This window comes from Pongo pygmaeus, chromosome 19 (assembly GCF_028885625.2).
Source record: "Pongo pygmaeus isolate AG05252 chromosome 19, NHGRI_mPonPyg2-v2.0_pri, whole genome shotgun sequence".
Taxonomy (NCBI): Eukaryota; Metazoa; Chordata; class Mammalia; order Primates; family Hominidae; genus Pongo; species Pongo pygmaeus.
In genome coordinates this window covers 46,207,539-46,226,315 of record NC_072392.2, presented here as the reverse complement: position 1 = coordinate 46,226,315, position 18,777 = coordinate 46,207,539, and the positions used below count along the sequence as shown (strand labels likewise).

The 18,777-nt window shown below is 35.8% G+C and overlaps 1 protein-coding gene across 8 annotated transcripts in view; it reads right to left on the bottom strand.

Moving 5' to 3' along the window:
- The window catches only part of NSRP1 (nuclear speckle splicing regulatory protein 1), a 66,831-nt gene that overhangs the window by 10,467 nt on the left and 37,587 nt on the right, over positions 1–18,777 (bottom strand). For 7 of the 8 annotated variants that reach the window (XM_054458193.2, XM_054458192.2, XM_063656118.1 and 4 more), the window contains one exon: positions 3,362–3,418. In XM_054458193.2, coding sequence (XP_054314168.1) covers positions 3,362–3,418 — 57 coding nt within the window. Of the gene's footprint in view, positions 1–3,361; positions 3,419–4,522; positions 18,740–18,777 lie in introns of those variants that run through there. The other variant, XM_054458194.2, reaches the window with a different exon arrangement.

The following is an 18,777-nucleotide window of genomic DNA, read 5'->3' as shown; positions in this document are numbered from 1 at the left end:
CTGCAACCTCCACCTCCCATGTTCAAGTGACTCTCCTGCCTCAGCGTCCTGAGTAGTTGGGACTACAGGTGCACACCACCATGCCCGGCTAATTTTTGTATCAATACAGAACATTTTCAAACACAGAGGAAATATTTATAAAAACTGACTATACACTAGACCATAAAGTAAACCTCTACATGTTTTAAAGGCATGAAACAATACAGTGCAGTGTCTTGGAATCCAAAATAACCATGTTACGGACTGGGTGTGGTGGCTCATGCCTGTAATCCCAACACTTTGGGGGGCCAAGACGGGCGGATCTCCTGAGGTCAGGAGAGCAGCCTGGCCATCTAAAAATATAAAAATTAGCCAGGCGTGGTGATGCACATTTGTAATCCCAGCCATTAGGAGGCTGAGGCAGAAAAATCGCTTGAATCCAGGAGGTGGAGGCTGCAGTGAGCCGAGATCGTGCCACTGCACTCCAGCCTAGGTACAGAGCAAGACTCCAATCTCAAAAACAAAAACAAAAACAAAACAAAACAAAAAACCCCAAAAAACAAACAAGCAAAAAACCAAAGTAATCATATTAGGAATGAATAACAAAAAGGTAATCGAAAACCTCTGTTATGTTCAGAAATTAATAATACATGGGTCAAACAAGAAATCATAATGCAAATCAGAAAATGTTTTGCATGAAACAACAAAAATATTGCCTATCAAAATCTGTAAGATACAGCTACAGAAGTACTTAGAGGGAAACATATAGCCTTAAATGCATACATTAGAAAAGAGAAAGAACAGAAAACAGAGAGCTACGCACCAATCTCAAAAAGTTAGAAAAATAACAAAATAAACCCAAAGAAAACAGAATGAAGAAAACACTGATCTGTCAGGACAGAAAACGAAGTAGAAACAAACAAAATGTATACAGTATCATATTAGCTCATTGTATAAGGCTCACCAAACCTTGGTATTATCAGACTTTTTCAATCTGGATAATTACAGCAAAAGAAAAGGAAACTATCCTATTCTGCCCAGTCTCACTTATGATGCAAAAATCTTCAATACTTAAAAACTCTTAATGAAACTTTAGTAAGCCAAATGCAACAATATATGAAAAGGATAACATTGATGCTTATGTTAGGTTTATACCACTTATGTGAAGTTACAATGATTGATTTTCTAAGTTAAGCTGACTTTACATTATTGGTATAAAACCAACATGGTCATGAAGCAGTATCCTTTTTGTATATAGTTCACCATTTAAACAAATAAACAAACAACAAAACCCTCAAACTAAGAAAATAATTTCCTTAGATTAGCAACAAATATCTACCAGAGACCTACAGCAAATGTTTTATTTACTGATGACATACTGAAAGTTTTCCCAGTGAAATAGGGAATATGACAATAATGTTACCATCATCAGTTCTGTAAACTTGAGGTCCAGATAGAAGAAAAAAATAGTTTAAAGTACCCCATTTTAAAAAGCATTTTCTCTAAGATTTAGTAAATGCAATCAAGCTAGTATTCTTCATAGTAAAATCAAAAATAGTTTCAATTTGTATGGATAAAGACATTCGACGAGCTGAATCAATCAAGTGGGGAACAAAGGGAAAAGTATGTAATATAGGTGCGAGAAAAAATCAGCAGAAAGCAGGTGAAAGGTGTAAGAGTTGTAGCAGCATTCCTAATTTCCAAGCAAACTATGAAAAAGTCCCACTAAACAGATAAAGTGGCTTGAACAAGACAGAGTTAAGAATAAAATCAGATTTGGGATTCACGCTTTAAGTGAAGAAAAAAAGGCAGCACAAAAATGTTAAAATAATCCTGGAAAACAAGATACCTGTTATTACCTTGGATAAGTTACCCAACTCTCCAGAACTAAGTCTCCCATTTATATAGTGAGGAAGTTGAACTTAATGGTCTCTCCAAAATTCTGACTCAAAGCACTCCAGTATTTATGTTAAATAATCACTGTCTTTTTTATGTTTTATGTGTATATTAAATCATTCTGAGGCTGCTGAGTTACACATTATATTTCACTGTGAAACTCTGACATTATCTTAAAATGACTAAATATATCCTTCTGTGTCAATTCCTCCGGGAGGGTGTGAAACACAGTGATTAAAAGCCTAGGTTCTGAGGTTTCACTATCTAGTTTTGAACACAGCCCTACCATTTATTAACTATGTGGCCTCATGCAGGTCACATAAATTCTTCTTGCCTTCATTTCCTTAACTATAAAATAAGGATTATAAAAGCATCTATCTCATAGAATTATTGTAAGAATTAAAGATCATTCTTAAAACATAGTTGTCATGATGCCTGGCACACAGAAAGTGCTTAATAAACTTATCTTTATGCAGGTTTCCAGTTAGACAAAGAGGAAATAGGACCAAAAATTGTAAAGCTAATGGGGAGGATAAATAATTCAAAATGAAAAACAAAGGCACCTTGCTATTGTTTAATTTCATTACATTCTATAGCAGAAAATCTAAGATATACTAGTCTATAATAGTAGAAAAATTAGTAAACCTTCAGGCCTAGTTCGATAATTAGTAGTATGATCTTAAGGAGCACTTTATCCTTTTTGAGTTTCAGATTTCTTAATCAGGACTATGGGCAAGTTTGTGAGAACTGTAAAAGATAAATGTATATAAAAAGCACTTGGAAACACTAAGGTACTAGCAAGTCTTTTAAAAATTATCAGGCCACGCACGGTGGCTCACGCCTGTAATCCCAGCATTTCGGGAGGCTGAGGTGGGTGAATCACCTGAGGTCAGAGGTTCCAGACCAGCCTGACCAATATGGTGAAACTCCGTCTCTACTAAAAATACAAAAATTAGCTGGGCATGGTGGCATGCGCCTTTAGTCCCAGCTACTCGGGAGGCTGAGACAGGAGAATTGCTTGAATCCAGGAGATGGAGACTGCAGTGAGCCAAGAGTGCACCACGGCACTCCAGCCTGGGCAACAGAGCAAGACTCCATCTCAAAAAAAAAAAAAAAAAACTATATATCTATATATCTACATATTTGTATCTATCTCTGATATTCTTCTTTCTTGGCAGATGAGTTTCAAATAATTATAAGTTTGTGAAACCATTTTGGTTGTGAAAAGGTTTTTTTTTTTCCCCCAAGTAAGCTCACTAGCAAGAATAATAAATAACAACAGGCCAAACAATCCATTATTAGACTAATGAGTCATCTACAAGCAGAACTGGTTTAATCTATAGCACAGCAATAAGGAGCTAATTCTTCATTGTGTTTTTCCTTAAATCTATTCTGTTTTAGTCTCAGCACCCAGATACCAAAACTGACGCTTAAAAATGAGCCAGAATGCTTCATTGAATGCACTTATCCCAGTCTTCTACCTTACCTGTTTCATGGCCTGCTTTTTAGCAGCTTCCCTCTGAAGGCTTTCACTCACAGAGGTCTGTAAAACAGAAATATACTGTCACTTTTTAAACAAATTTAAAATTTCTTTTCCAGTACGAGTGTCCCCTATCTAAAATACATGGGACCAGAAGTGTTTTGTATTTGAGATTTTTAAAATACATACTGGTTCAGCACCCCAAATCTGAAGATCTGATATCTGATGCTCCAATGAGCATTTCATTTGAGCTTCACATTAGTGCTCAAAAAAGTTTTAGCTTTTAGAACATTTAGGATTTTTGATTTTCAGATTTGGGATGCTCAACCTGTTTTCTGGTTGGCAATGGTGCCTTACTTATAGTTAAAAGTAAAAAGATAATAATACAAATTAAACTAACATTTTCAGGGTTTTTTCCCTAAACTTCAGCAAATAAATGAATTTGCATTGTAAATCCTCAGAATAGGTTATAAAGTATCAGAGAAAATAAAATGGTACAGGAAAAAGTGAGTAAACATAAATTTTTAGTCCTAAATTCACTACTGTCATTCAAACTTTACGGATTTCAATTTGCTTCATGTGAACATGTGAGACAGAGAGAGAGAGAGAGAGTGTGTGTGTGTGTGTGTGAGAGAGAAAATGGGGAAAGACTGGTCTAGATAATATTTCAGGTACCTTCCAACACTAAAATGGTATGATTCCCAGCTTACAAAAAGCAAATTATTTTAATATTCACCACTCAATATAGTGTATCAAGCTCTCAGTTTATGTATAAGGCTTAGGGACAGCAGTAACTATTCATGGCAATAATCAAAAACTATGTACCGAAAAGCATGTTTAGGTCCTGAGGATAGTGAAAAAGCAAGAACAGTCTCTGTCTTAGGCCAGAGACTGAAACAAGATCTTGTTTCAGATAAACAGTCTGAAAGGGAAGACAATTAAAGAGATAATTACAATATACGGCCAGGCGCGGTGGCTCATGCCTGTAATCCCAGCACTTTGGGAGGCTGAGGCGGGCGGATCACCTGAGGCCAGGAGTTTTGAGACCAGCCTGGCCAACATGGTGAAACCCCCTCTCTACTGAAAATACAAAAATAAGCCGGGAGTGTTGGAGCACACTTGTAATCTCAGCTACTTGAAAGGCTGAGACGTGAGAATCACTTGTACCTGGGAGGCAGATGTTGCAGTGAGCCGAAATTGTGCCACTGCACTCCAGCATGGGCAACAGAACCAGGCTCCATCTCAAAAAAAAAAGACAATTACAATATAAATGTGATAAGCAATATAATAAAGGAATAAACAAAGGGCTGTGGGAGCCCAGGGCAAAGAAGGCAACTAAATGTATATGAGGAATCAAGAATCCCTTTCCAAAAGAGATATGACATTAGACCAGAATCAAAGAGAATAAAAATGCAAAAGAATGCAAGAGGAAGATAGGAAGTAGTCATCACATGGGCAAAAGTAAAGATTACATACAGCTAAGAAAAAAAATACTTAAGAAAAATATGTTTCCTTAAAAGTACAGGCTTTAATCATCAGGGAAATGTAAATCAGAATCACTAAGAGATCACACCTCACAACTGTTAGAATGGCTATTATTAAAAAAGCCAAAAAATAATAAAGGTTAGCATGGGTGTCAGAAAGGGGAATTCGTATATACTGCTGGTGCACATGTAGGCTGGTACAGTCAATATGGAAAACAGTATGGAGGTTTATAAACAAATTAAAAATAGAACTACCATACAGCCTAGCAATCCCTCTTGGCATACAGCCAAAGGAAATGAAATCACCATCTGGTAAAGGTAGCTTCACTCCCATGTTCATTGCAGCATTATTTGTAATAGCCAGGTATGAAAACAACCTATGTGTTCATTGACAAATGAATGGATAAAGAAACTGTGGTAAATATGTATGATGGAGTATTATTCAGCCTTTAAAAAGGAGATCTTGCCATTTGCCACAACATGAATGAGCCTGGAGGACATTATGCTACATGGTAAGCCAGACACAAAAAGAAAAATAGTACCTGACATCATTTGTAAGTGGAATCTCTCACAGAGGTAAAGAACTTAAAAACAATGGTTACTAGGGGTGGGGTGAGAGGAAATGGGAAGAGGTAGGTATGTAACAAGATGAACAAGTCTAGAGATCTAATGTACCACATGAAGACAATAGGTAATAAAATTGTACTATATATGGTATTCATGCTAAATGAGTAAATTGTAGCTGCTTTTGCCACAGAAACAAAAAAACTATGTAAGATAATGGACATGTTAATTTGCTTTACTGTAGTAAACTTTTTACCATCTATATCCCATAATTGTTATATAACTTAATATGCACAATAATTTTTTTTTCAAGTATTAGGATTTGCAAATATACTGACACTGAATTGTATAAAAGGGTGAATTTTATGCTATGTGAATTACATCTTTTTAAAAAAGCCAAAATAAAGCTACTGATGAATTTTTAATTCTTTCATTTGTGGGGGCAAGGGCTACATGGGTTATCTCCGTCCCTCTCAATTTTGCTGTCAGTCTAAAACTGCTGTTTAAAAAAAAAACGAAGTCTTAAATATACATAAAAACATATGTGTAAGTTTTAAATATATAGATGTACATAAAATCCTCAGCTCTAGAATTACAGTAGTCCAGCCTATTAACACTTGCTATCTTCAGTTGTATTGTATCAGCAATTGGTGCTTTTTCTTTTTTTCATGGTAATAACCATGAACAAAATAGTTCTCTATGACCACAGACAAATCAATTTAATACACAAAGGTCATATAATACATATTTAATAAATTAAATAAGTATGCAAAGAACTAAAGACATTTTAGGTGATGGTAAACTGACTAACTGGGGGAAAGATGTTGATAACAAAAACAGTAATAGCTGCTAACATTTATTGAGCTAGGTGCTATATGCTAAGCATACTAGTTGTGTATTACATGTATTACTAATTTAATCCAAATTTCTGTTACATGTAATATGAAACTTTCATTCACTAGAATATCAATTTTAAATACCAAAACTGAAAGTAATAGTAAATATTTCCAATGTATTTTCATGTCTGTATTTCTAATTAGTATGAATGAAAAATATTTTTCTTGACCACTGAGTTAATGATGTCTTCAGGACTGACTGAGAAGAATACATCTCCAAATGCTGGATGTTTTCCTCTTTTACTTGCTTTTATTATTTTTCCCTATCTCCTCCTTCAGTCTGTCACCTTTAGTCTGTCAGAGTTTACCTGCTGCCTTTCAAACTGGATGCTTCAATTTAAACTATGTAACTTGGTTGTTATGGAAGATTCTCAGAGAAATAAAATAACTTTTAAAAAGAAAACTTCGGAAAGAAAAACACAAGGCTATACCTTTTCAGACTTTATAAAGTATAGAATAAGCAGACTGGGAAAGGCCTTTCCAATGTAAACTATGTCTATTTTGAGACATCTCAAAAGATTTTGTTTCTATGTTCATAGCTGTTTAGAAGAATGAAGTATCACCATTGAAAAAACAAGCTATTACTACTTACACAGGAAGGTAACATAATGGAAGGAGTGCAATAGTTTTACATATTCTATTCACAAACTTATATCCCTAGAATTCAACAGCATCAATGGATAACTCTGAACCTAACCTCAAAAAGTCAGGAAAGACTGATGATCTTTTGAAGGTCATTTAATTCTCAATTTTCTAAATAAAGTTACTTTAACAATGACTACTAAGGATGACGATTAAAATGCCAAAAACCTGTTTAAACAAACACAAAAAGCTTAAGAGTAGCAGTAAAACTTTTACTTTTTTCTATAATAGTAACCCTACATAAAAATACATAAAATGATCTTCTATATAACATAAAAAACTCATCTAGATTCAGATCAGGCAGAAAAATGACTACTACAATTAAAAACAATTTCCTCTTATAAAAGAGCAGACACTTCTTTTTATTTTATTTATTATTATTATTATTATACTTTAAGTTTTAGGGTACATGTGCACAACGTGATCGTTTTCAGATAACCATAATAATTATACTATGTAATTTTAAGATTGAGAACAAAAATTGGCACATGTATTGTGGCCTATTCTGTGCGTCTTTTTTGAATCTATAATTCTGCTAAGAACTGTGCAGAATATAAAAGGATGTTGCTTGTGTTTAATTTTTATGATTCTTTAAATATATTTTAAATGGAAATCTAGAAAGGAAATATATTAATCTAAAAATAGTAATAACAGTAGTTACAATAATCCTAACAACTTCAGAAATAATGGATGCTAAGTAAGCTAAATGACATACAGAAGTCACCTTTAATTGTTAAGGCTACAGATAACCTGAGAGAATTTAAGGACAAACAGCTGGTGAATGGCAAAGCAAGATTCCAATTCAAGTACTCTTATTCCAAACTTTAATAACTTTCCTTTAAACACCAGTACTGGATATACACTGAAATGCCTCAAGACAACACAGAATTAAAAGGCATGGAAAGGTACAAATAGCCTATAGCATAAATCTGATTTAAACTTTCTAATATTGAGCGGTGTCCTATGTTGCTATTATTGGAAATTCACCAACTGAGATGATTCCTCTGAAAACATAAAGCTGAGGTATGATTGCGTCTACTAGAGTAACATAAGTATTATTATAACTCTACATGTACTGCTGACCATTAGACTGGGAAGTCACATAAAATGAAAACACAGAATGTTATTAACATTAAAGGAAAAACGAGTCTATTTAGTATTTGATATTTTAAGTATTGTTTCTACATCTACTCCATAATATCGATGAAAAACAGATTCCTTCAGATACACTGTAGTCATATCATGAATGGGAAAATATTTTTCTTTTTAACAACTATCTTAAAATAAATACATATATTTATGTGTGAGAAAAAAAAAACTACTACAATTAAAAGCAGATCAGTAAGATCTTTTTTTTTTTTTTGAGACAGAGTCTCACTCTGTTGCCCAGGCTGGAGTGCAGTGGCGCGATCTCGGCTCACTGCAACCTCCGCCTCCCGGGTTCAAGAGATTCTCCTGCCTCAGCCTCCTGAGTAGCTGGGATTACAGGCGTGCACCACCATGCCCAGCTAATTTTTTTATTTTTAGTAGAGACAAGGTTTCATCATGTTGGTCAGGCTGGTCTCAAACTCCTGACCTCATGATCCACCTGCCTTGGCCTCCCAAAGTGCTGGGATTACAGATGTGAACCACCGGGCCCGGCCAGATCTTATGTTTTTAAAGGTCAAGTCTTTTTATGTTTTTAGTGGTATCCTTTTTTTTTTTTTTTTTTTGAGACGGAGTCTTGCTCTGTCGCCCAGGCTGGAGTGCTGTGGCGCGATCTCGGCTCACTGCAAGCTCTGCCTCTCGGGTTCACACCATTCTCCTGCTTCAGCCTCCCGAGTAGCTGGGACTACAGGCGCCCGCCACCACACCTGGCTAATTTTTTGTATTTTTAGTAGAGACGGGGTTTCACTGTGTTAGCCATGATGGTCTCAATCTCCTGACCTGGTGATCCGCCTGCCTCGGCCTCCCAAAGTGCTGGGATTACAGGCGTGAGCCACGGCGCCCGGCTGGTATCCTTAAAATACTAATACAGTATACATACACAACAGAATAGTATTTGGCCATAAAAAGAATGAAATCATGTCATTTACAGCAACATGGAAGGAACTGGAGGTCATTACCTTAAGTAAAATAAGCCACACACAAAAAGATAAATATCGTATGTTCTTACTTCCATGTGGGAGCTAAAAATAAAAAATTTCATCACATGGAGGTAGAGTGAAAAGGTAGATAACAGAGATTGGGAAGGGTGAGGGAAGTGGGGAGGATAAAGAGAAGCTGGTTAAAGGGTACAAACATACAGTAAGATAGAAGGAATATATTCAGTGTTTGACAGAAGAGTAAGGTGACTATCCTTTTTGTTTGTTTGAGATGGAGTCTTGCTCTGCTGCCCAGGTTGGAGTGCAGTGGTGTGATTTCAGCTCACTGAAACCTCTGCCTCCCGGGTTCAAGCGATTCTCCTGCCTCAGCCTCCCGAGTAGCTGGGATTACAAGTGTGCGCCACCATGCGTGGCTAATTTTTTTTTTGTATTTTTAGTAGAGATGGGGTTCTGCCATGATGGCTAGGCTGGTCTTGAACTTCTGGCCTCAAGTGATCTGCCTATCTTGGCCTCCCAAAGTGCTAGGATTATAGGCATGAGCCACTGCGCCTGGCCAGGGTGACTATCCTTAACAAAAACATATTGTACTTGGGTAACAGACACTAATTTCCGACTGACTTGATCACTAAGCATTACATTGATGTAACAAAATCTCACAGGTATCCCATAAACTTGTATAAAATTTTTTCAAATACTAACACAAATTTTAAGAGAACTTTCAATTTAGTCTGGTTTTCATAAAAAGAAAGGATATTCAAGAAGGTAAACATCACAAAAGCAGATCCTCTTGTCATAAATCAGGGAAGGGTTGATCTTACTGAACTTAGCAAGAGAAAAAACAGATTTCATATGTGCCCTGTGAATAAAACAAAACTTATATAATAACTGCAAAGATTATTAATCTCTAACTTCAGAGTTCCTATACTGTATAGCATGAGGAGAACTTACAAAATAACGTTCCCAAGTGTAGACTCAGAAAGTCCACAACTGTTCTCTCTCTTGCTAGCTTGTTATTCTAGGTATGTTAATTTCTTCCTGTTTCAGTTTCCTCCTCTATGTATTAGTACCTACCTCACAAAGGTTAGCTACCATTTTTGTTATTATTATGTTCCTGTTTAAAAATATATGGCTGAAGAAATGCTTATATTTAAACAAATCAAAACTAAGTTATGAGAACACAGTAGCTGTACTTTTTTTTTTTGGAGTATTATAGTTTAAATTATTCACCAGAAAAGCATGCAAACAATATTCCTCTTTATAGTATATTTATCAGTGTGCTTAATAAAATGTAAGGTTGGTATTTATTTGAAGTGACATTAATATAACTATATTTCCATCCACTGAATTAGAAAAATCTATTCTGAATATTTAAAAGGCTGTATATGTTTTCTTTTGTGTTGATTCTTTAAGGTTTTATATTATGTCCATAAACAGGAAAATGGAGGATGCATACATTTGAATCCTTAATTAGCCATGGCAGCTATAGCATAACTAGAAATGGGTTTTCTAGAACTGACAGTGGCTTTAGTAGGAACTAATTCACAAACAAAAATACACCGCCCCCAAAACATGAGTAGATTAGAGAGTATTCTCCTTTGAGGGTATCCTCTGCTGTACTGCTATAATCAAATGGCAAGATACCAAGCACACACCAAATGAACAGACGTTTGTCTTTAATAATTGTCCTGGTTTGGGGTGAGAAAGGGAAGTGCTTGTTTAAAAAAGCGTATTTTTAAACTTCAAAGAAATGTACAGTTAAGTACTGTGTACCCTTTACCTAACCTCTCCCAATGTTAGTAAGTTGCATACAGTACAATATCAACACCAGGGAACTGACACTGGTACACCCACACTGCTTATTCAGATTTCACCATTTTTAGACATACACATCTGTGCATGTATGTGCATAGTCCTATGCCATTTTATAACACAGAACTTCAAGTAACTATCACCGCAATCAAGATACTTAATTGTACTAGTCACCACAATACTTCTTGAACTACTCCTTTATAAGCCATACTCATCCTTCCTCCTCCATCTCTAATCCCTGGCAACCATTATCTCTGTGTTTGATGAATGTTAAATAAACTGAATTATGCAGTATATCGTTTTGAGATTGGCTCTTTTCTATCAGCATTACTTTCAAGGGTATTTTGTATTTTGCTTAGTATAAATATCGCAAAAACATTTCGTTCTTGCCACAAAATGTCTTAGTTTACAAGTTATCTAGGGAAAAACAGCTGTTTAAAAAAAGATTAAGGCTGAATGTGACCAAACCACACAATAAAGTCATTGACTCATTTCAAAATTAGTAGGTAGACAATTATTCTAATTCTATGCCTAAGGACCAGTTTGCAGTGTAACACAGGAGAATATTCCTTAAAACTGGCTTCTTCTTTTTTTTTTTTTTGAGACAGGGTCTTGCTCTGTTGTCCAGGCTGGAGTGCAGTGACATGATGACAGCACACTGCAGCCTCAACTTCCTGGGCTCAAGCAATCCTCCTGCCTCAGCTTCTGGAGTAGCTGGGACTACAGATGTGTGTCACCACATCCAGCTAATTTTTTTATTTTTTTGTAGAGACAGGGTCTTACTTTGTTGCCCAGGCTGGTCTCAAACCCCTGGGCTCAAGCAATCCTCCCGCCTTTGCCTCCTAAAGTGCTGGGATTATAGGCATAAACCACCATGCTCAGCCAATGGTGCCTTCTAATAAAATCGTTAGTTTTAAATTTAGGGAGACAAAATTTACTTCCTATAAGGGACTTTATCTCGAAAGAAAAAAAATCAACTTATAAACAAACAGGTTCAAATGCAAACATTAGAACTGTTCTAAAAGTACAAAAAACACACTAATATTTCAAGATAGGTTCTTTATCAAAATCTCAGGAAAATACCTTTTCAAAAACCTGAAGCAGTAGCTCCTTCCAAATGTTTTAACTTAATTCAGTAAACATGCTGACAGCCTAATATGTGTACAGCACTTAGGGTAGGTGCTGCAAAAAGATTATAATCTAGGAGGAAAGCAGCCATATTTGGTCAACATTTAAATTTACGTCTAAGAGTTAGTAGGTTCCAGTTAGCTTTAATTCCAAATAAGAAAGGAACCCACAAAAAAGGGAAGAAAGTGGCTGGTCTATTTTACAAACACAAATAACATAAAACAATACTTCGCACACACGAGCACGCACGCACACACACATACACATTATAAGGGGTAAAAATGTGGTCATTGGCTGGGTGCGGTGGCTCATGCCTGTAATCCCAGGACTTTGGGAGGTCGAGGAGGGCAGATCACCTGAGGTCAAGAGTTCAAGACCAGCCTTGCCAACATGGTGAAACCTCGCCTCTACTAAAAATACAAAAAAAATTAGTTGGGCATGGTGGCACACGCCTGTAGTTCCAGCTACTCGGGGAGGCTGAGGCAAGAGAATTGCTTGTACCCAGGAGGTGGAGGCTGCAGTGAGCGGAGATTGCGCCACTGCATTCTAGCCTGGGTGACAGAGTGAGACTCCATCTCAAAAAAAAAAAAAAAAAAAGGAATTAGGTCTGTATTATTGGTACTCCTTCACCAGGAAACAAAATATAGTCAATGACATTGAAAAAAGTATAGGTACTAGACCATTATTTATATTACCTTCCTTCAATCATAAATTTATTTTAATACAAAAATTTAGTAAAGGGTTCTGAATTTTTTCTTTTTGCAGAAATAATTGTTCCATAACTAATAAAGCACAATGGGACACATGAGCTTCTTTCTTAAATAAAAGTTGCACCTACCCAATTATCCAAAATGGCTCTTAGCTAAACAAAAACAGTTCAAAAACCAATCCTTCTTTCAAATGGCTCACAGCTAAAATTTTCTGTCGTGCTCTGAGAACTTCCTGTTCTTTTTTTCTTTTTTAAACTTAGCAACAGATCATTTATTAAAAGTCTTACAACTCAGCAATCTCTATTTGTCCACATTCTCACAACTCTTGTAAGTACAAAGTTTAAGGGCTGTGATGAGTACCTAACATTTTCATTATATAATATAAGCTCAGACCTACGACAAACACTACAACAGAAAAAAATAGACATGGCTGGCTGGGCGCAGTGGCTCACGCCTGTAATCCCAGCATTTTGGGAGGCCGACGTGGGTGGATCACGAGGTCGGGAGATCAAGACCATCCTGGCTAAAACAGTGAAATCCCATCTCTACTAAAAATAAAAATAAAAAAATTAGCTGGGCATGGTGGCACGCACCTGTAGACCCAGCTACTCGGGAGGCTGAGGCAGGAGAATCGCCTGAACCTGGGAGATGGAGGAGGTTGTAGTGAGCTGAGATTGCGCCACTGCACTCCAGCCTGGGTGACAGAGCAAGACTCCGTCTCAAAAAAAAAAAAAAAAAAAAAAAAAAAAAAAAAGACATGGCTATGAAGAGAAAATTTAGAAAAGAGAAAACATACATGACTCTTAACTATATTAAAAATGTTCAATCTTAGCAATAACTAAAGAGGTGAAAATAAACATATTAACTTTTATTGCCTGTCATGTTGGTAAAGATTTTAAAAATGGTATTACTCAACCCTGGCAAGGTATACTGGCAAGCAAAGACATACTCTTACAACATAAATGTTGTAACAGAGAAAATGTTACAGAGAGATCATTTCATCCATAGCTGTGTTTTTAGAATGGTTCTAAATATGAACAAAAGAAAAATTATACTTCCTATCCAAAAGGATCTGAGTGTATCATTTTTGACAAGTCTTATTTCAACAGTTCGCCACTGATGACTCAAATCCCATACACAGGACAAGAGTCTCATAATCTAATTGTCTTACAATACTGTATCTCATCATAAAAGGAAAATTTTCTGTTTTCCACATTTTTCTTTAATATTCAAATATTTAGGTTTTGAAGAATATGCAAATAAACTAAAAATATGTTTATTTGAAACAATTCCATAGGAAAGCAACAGGGTAAAAATTTTCCCAAAATATGCATTAGCTATATTATAAAGCCACAGAAATTAAAACAGTATATATAATAGTGCTGATACAGTGCAAAGCAGATCCACAGACGAGACAAAAATGAACACAAGCATATATAGAAAACTAGTATAAGAAAGAAGTGACATTTACAATAATTAGAAAAATGACTATTTAAACAGATACCTTAAGCGACCCAGCCATTCCATGCACAGGTATTTACCTAACAGAAATGAAAGCCTATGTACACATAAAGAATTATATACAAATGTTTATAGCCAGTTTAGTTGTAATAGCCAAAACCCAGAAACATATATACTTTGTATGGGGGGGTTATCTACTTCTTTCAGCATAATTAGTTTGAGATGAATTCACATCATGTATCAAGTCTGTTCTTTCTTGCCAAGTAGTGTTTCCATCGTATAAACATGGCACAAATTGTTTATCCATTCACCTGTTTATGGTCTTCTCAAAGTAAGGCTGTCTTTTATTCCTGGTTACGCAATGAGAAAAGGCCCTAATCCTAACAAAGCCCCTTAGTAGCTTCTGAAATTTTAGCTTCTCTCAGAAGTGAAGATATTTTAGTTTTAACTTGAATTATCTATAAATTCGTTTTCATAATGTATAATACATCTCCTTGAGAGCACAGATCTGTCTTATTCAGCCTTCTACTTACTACCAGTAGTATCCAGTACAGTGTCTTCTACACACCAGATGATCAAGAATGATGGTTCAAGTGTTTAACAAGAAAACCATTTTACAAAATTATGTTTCTAAACCAACCAAGAACTCAAACAAAAGTAGAAATGAAAAAGGAGACATTACAACTGATACTACAGAAATACAAAAGATCATAAGAGACTACTACGAACAACTATACACCAACAAACTGGAAAACCTAAAGGACATGGACAAATTCTTGGACACATAAAAGCTACCAAGATTGAATCAGGAAGAAACAGAAAACCTGAACAAATAACGAGTAATGAGATTGAATCAGTAATAAAAAGTCTCCTAAAAAAGAAAAGCTCAGAATCTGATGGCTTCACTGCCAAAGTCTACCAAACTTACAAAGAATACCAATTCTCCTCAAACTATTCCAAAAAGTAAAAGAGGAGGGAATTCTTCCTAACTCATTCTGTGAAGCCCTGAAACCAAAACCAGACAAGGGCACAACATTAAAAAACAAAACAAAACAAAACAAAAAAACTACAGGCCATAGTTGAACACAGATGCAAAAGTCTTCAACAAAATACTACCAAACCAAATCCAACAGTACATCAAAAGGACAATATACCACAATCAAGTGGGATTTATCCCTGAGTTGTAAAGATAATTTACCATATGCAAATCAATAAATATGATATATCACATCAACATAATAAAAGACAAAAACCATACGATCATCTCAATAGGGGCAGAAAAAGCATTCAATAAAACTCAACATCCCTTCAAGATAAAAATGCTCAACAAACTAGGCACAGAAAAAACATACCTTGGCCGGGCACGATGGCTTACACATATAATCCCAGCACTTTGGGAGGCCAAGGTGGGCAGATCACTTGAGGTCAGCAGTCTGAGACCAGCCTGGCCAACGTGGTGAAACGCCATCTCTACTAAAAATACAAAAAACATTAGCCAGACACGGTGGCACATGCCTGTAGTCCCAGCTACTTGGGAGGCTGAGGCAGGAGAGTCACTTGAATCCAGCGGGCAGAGGTTGCAGTGAGTTGAGGTCGTGCCACTGCATTCCAGCCTGGGCAACAGAGTGAGACTCCATCTCAAAAAATAAATAAATAAATAAATAAATAAATAAAAATAAAAAGAAAGAACATACCTCAACATAATAAAGGCCATATATGACAAACCCATAGCTAACATTATACTGAACAGAGAAAAGCTGAAAGCTTTTCCTCTAAGAACTGGAACTAGACAAGGATGCCCACTTTCACCACTCTTATTCAACACAATACTGAAAGTCCTAGCCAAAGCAATCAGGTAAGAGAAGGAAATTAAAAGCATCCAAAATGGAAAAGAGGAAGTCAAACTGTCCCTCTCTGCAGATGACATGATCTTATACTTAGAAAAACCAAACGACTCCACAAAAAAAAAAAAAAAAACCTCTTAAAACTAATGAACAAATTCAAATTCAGTAAAGCTGCAAGACACAAAATCAACATGAAAAATCAGTATAACTTTCAATATACTAGCAACAAACTAGAGGAAAAAGAAATCAAGAAAGCGATCATATTTCCAAAAACTAAAAACAAAACCCAAAACCCTAGGAATAAATTTTACCAAGGTGAAAGACCTCTACAAGGAAAACTATAAAACATTGATGAAAGAAATTAAAGAGGACACAAAAAAATGGAAAGACATCCCATGTTCATGGATCAGAAGAATTAATATGGTGAAAATGACCATTCTACCAAAAGCAATCTACAGATTCAATGCAATCTCTACCAAAATACCAGTAATATTTTTCACAGAACTAGAACAAACAATTCTAAAATTTGCATGAAACTACAAAGAGCCTGAATAACCAAAGCAATCCTGAGCAAAAAGAACAGCTAGAGGTATCACACTACCTGACTTCAAAATATACCACAAGGCTATCATAACCAAACTAGCATAGTATTATTATAAAAACAGACATAGACCAAAATGGAACAGAATAGAGAATCCAGAAATAAATCCACATATTTATATCCAACTGATTTTCGACAAAGGTGCCAAGAATGTATACCGGGGAAAGGACACCCTCTTCAGTAAATGGTGCTGGGAGAACTAAATATCCACATGGAGAAGAATAAAACTAAACCCCTGTCTCTCACCATATAAAAAATCAAAACAAAATGGATTACAGACTTAAGATAAGGCCCCAAACTATAAAACTACTAGAAGAAAACATAGGAGAAATGCTCCAGGGACACTGGTTGAGGCAAAGAGTTTATGGCCAAGATCCCAAAAGCACAGGAAACAAAAACAAAGATAGATAAATGGGACCGTATTAAACTAAAACACTTCCGTACAGCAAAGAAAACCCTCAGCAGAAGAGACAACCTGATGAATGAGAGAAAACGTTTACAAAATATTCATCTGACAAGTGACTAATATCCAGAATATAGAAAGACTCAAACAACTCAATAGCAAAAAAAAAAAAGCCATTAAAAAGTGGGCGAAGGACATGAAATAGACATTTCTCAAAAGACATACAAATGGCCAACAGGTATATGAAAAAATGCTAATCACTAATCATCAGTGAAATGCAAATCTAAACCATAGTAAGATATCTTACCCCAGCTGGAACCTCTATTATTAAAAAGACAGGAAATAACAGATGCTGGTAAGAAAAGGGAACTCTTATACACTGCTGGTGGGAATGTAAATTAGTACAACAACCCTAAAGAAACCAGTATGGAGATTTCTCAAAAAGTAAAATTAGAACTACCATTAAGACCTAGCAATCTCACTACTGGGTATCTATCCAAAGAAGAAATCAGTGTATCAAAAGGACATTCTCACTCATATGTTCACCACAGTATTATTCACAATAGCAAAGATATGGAATCAACCTAAATGCCCAGCAACAAATAAACGGATAAAGTGCGTTAAATAATAGAATACTATTTGGCCATAATGAAATAATGTCATTTGCAGCAACATGGATAGAAATGGAGATCATTATTTTAAGTGAAATAGGCCAGGCATAGAAAGACAAATATTGCATGTCCTCACTCATATGTGGGAGCTAAAAAACTTGATCTCATGGACATACAGTATAGAACAATAAATAACAGAGACTGGGAAGGGGAGGAGGAGAGGGGATAAAGAGGGGAGAGAGACAAAGACTATAAGAAGTATAGTCACCCTAGTCTGCTATCCAACACTGGAACTTATTTCTTATATACCCAAACATACAGTTAGATAGAAGAAATAAGTTCCAATGTTTGATAGCAGACTAAGGTGACCATACTTAGCAATAATAATATGTACATTTCAAAGTAATTAGAAGAGAGGGCTTGAAATGATACCAACATACAAAAATGATAAAACATTCTAGGTGATGGATACCCCAATTACCCTGACTTGATCAATACATATTCTTTGCATGTAACAAACACTCACATGTACACCATAAATATGTAAATTATATATCAATAAAAGGGGAAAAAAGTGGGCAATAGAGATTTCTCAAAATACACATGAGTAGCCGACAGGTATATAAAAAAATGCCCAACACCACTAATTATCAGGGAAATGCAAATCAAAACCACAATGATATCATCTTATCCAGTTAGAATAGCTATTATCAAAAAGACAAAAACTAACAGATGCTGGCAAGGATGCAGAGTAAAAGGAGCTCTCATACACTGTAGGTGGGAATGTAACTTAGTACAGCCATTATGGAAAATAGTATGGAGATTTTTCTAAAAATTAAACACAGAACTACCATAAGATCCAGCAATATCACTACTGGGTATTTATTCAAAGGACAGAAAATCAGTATATCAAAAGGATACACGCACTTTTATGTTTACTGCAGCACTACTCACAACAGCCAAAATATGGAATCAACCTAAGTCTCCATCACATACGAATTGACAAAGAAAATGTGGCATATTTACACAGTGGAGTACTATTTGGCCATAAAAAAGAATGGAATCAGTTGGGCACGGTGGCTCACACCTGTAATCTCAGCACTTTGGGAGGCCGAGGCGGGCAGATCACATGAGGTCAGGAGTTCGAGACCAGCCTGATCAACATGGAGAAACCCCATCTCTACT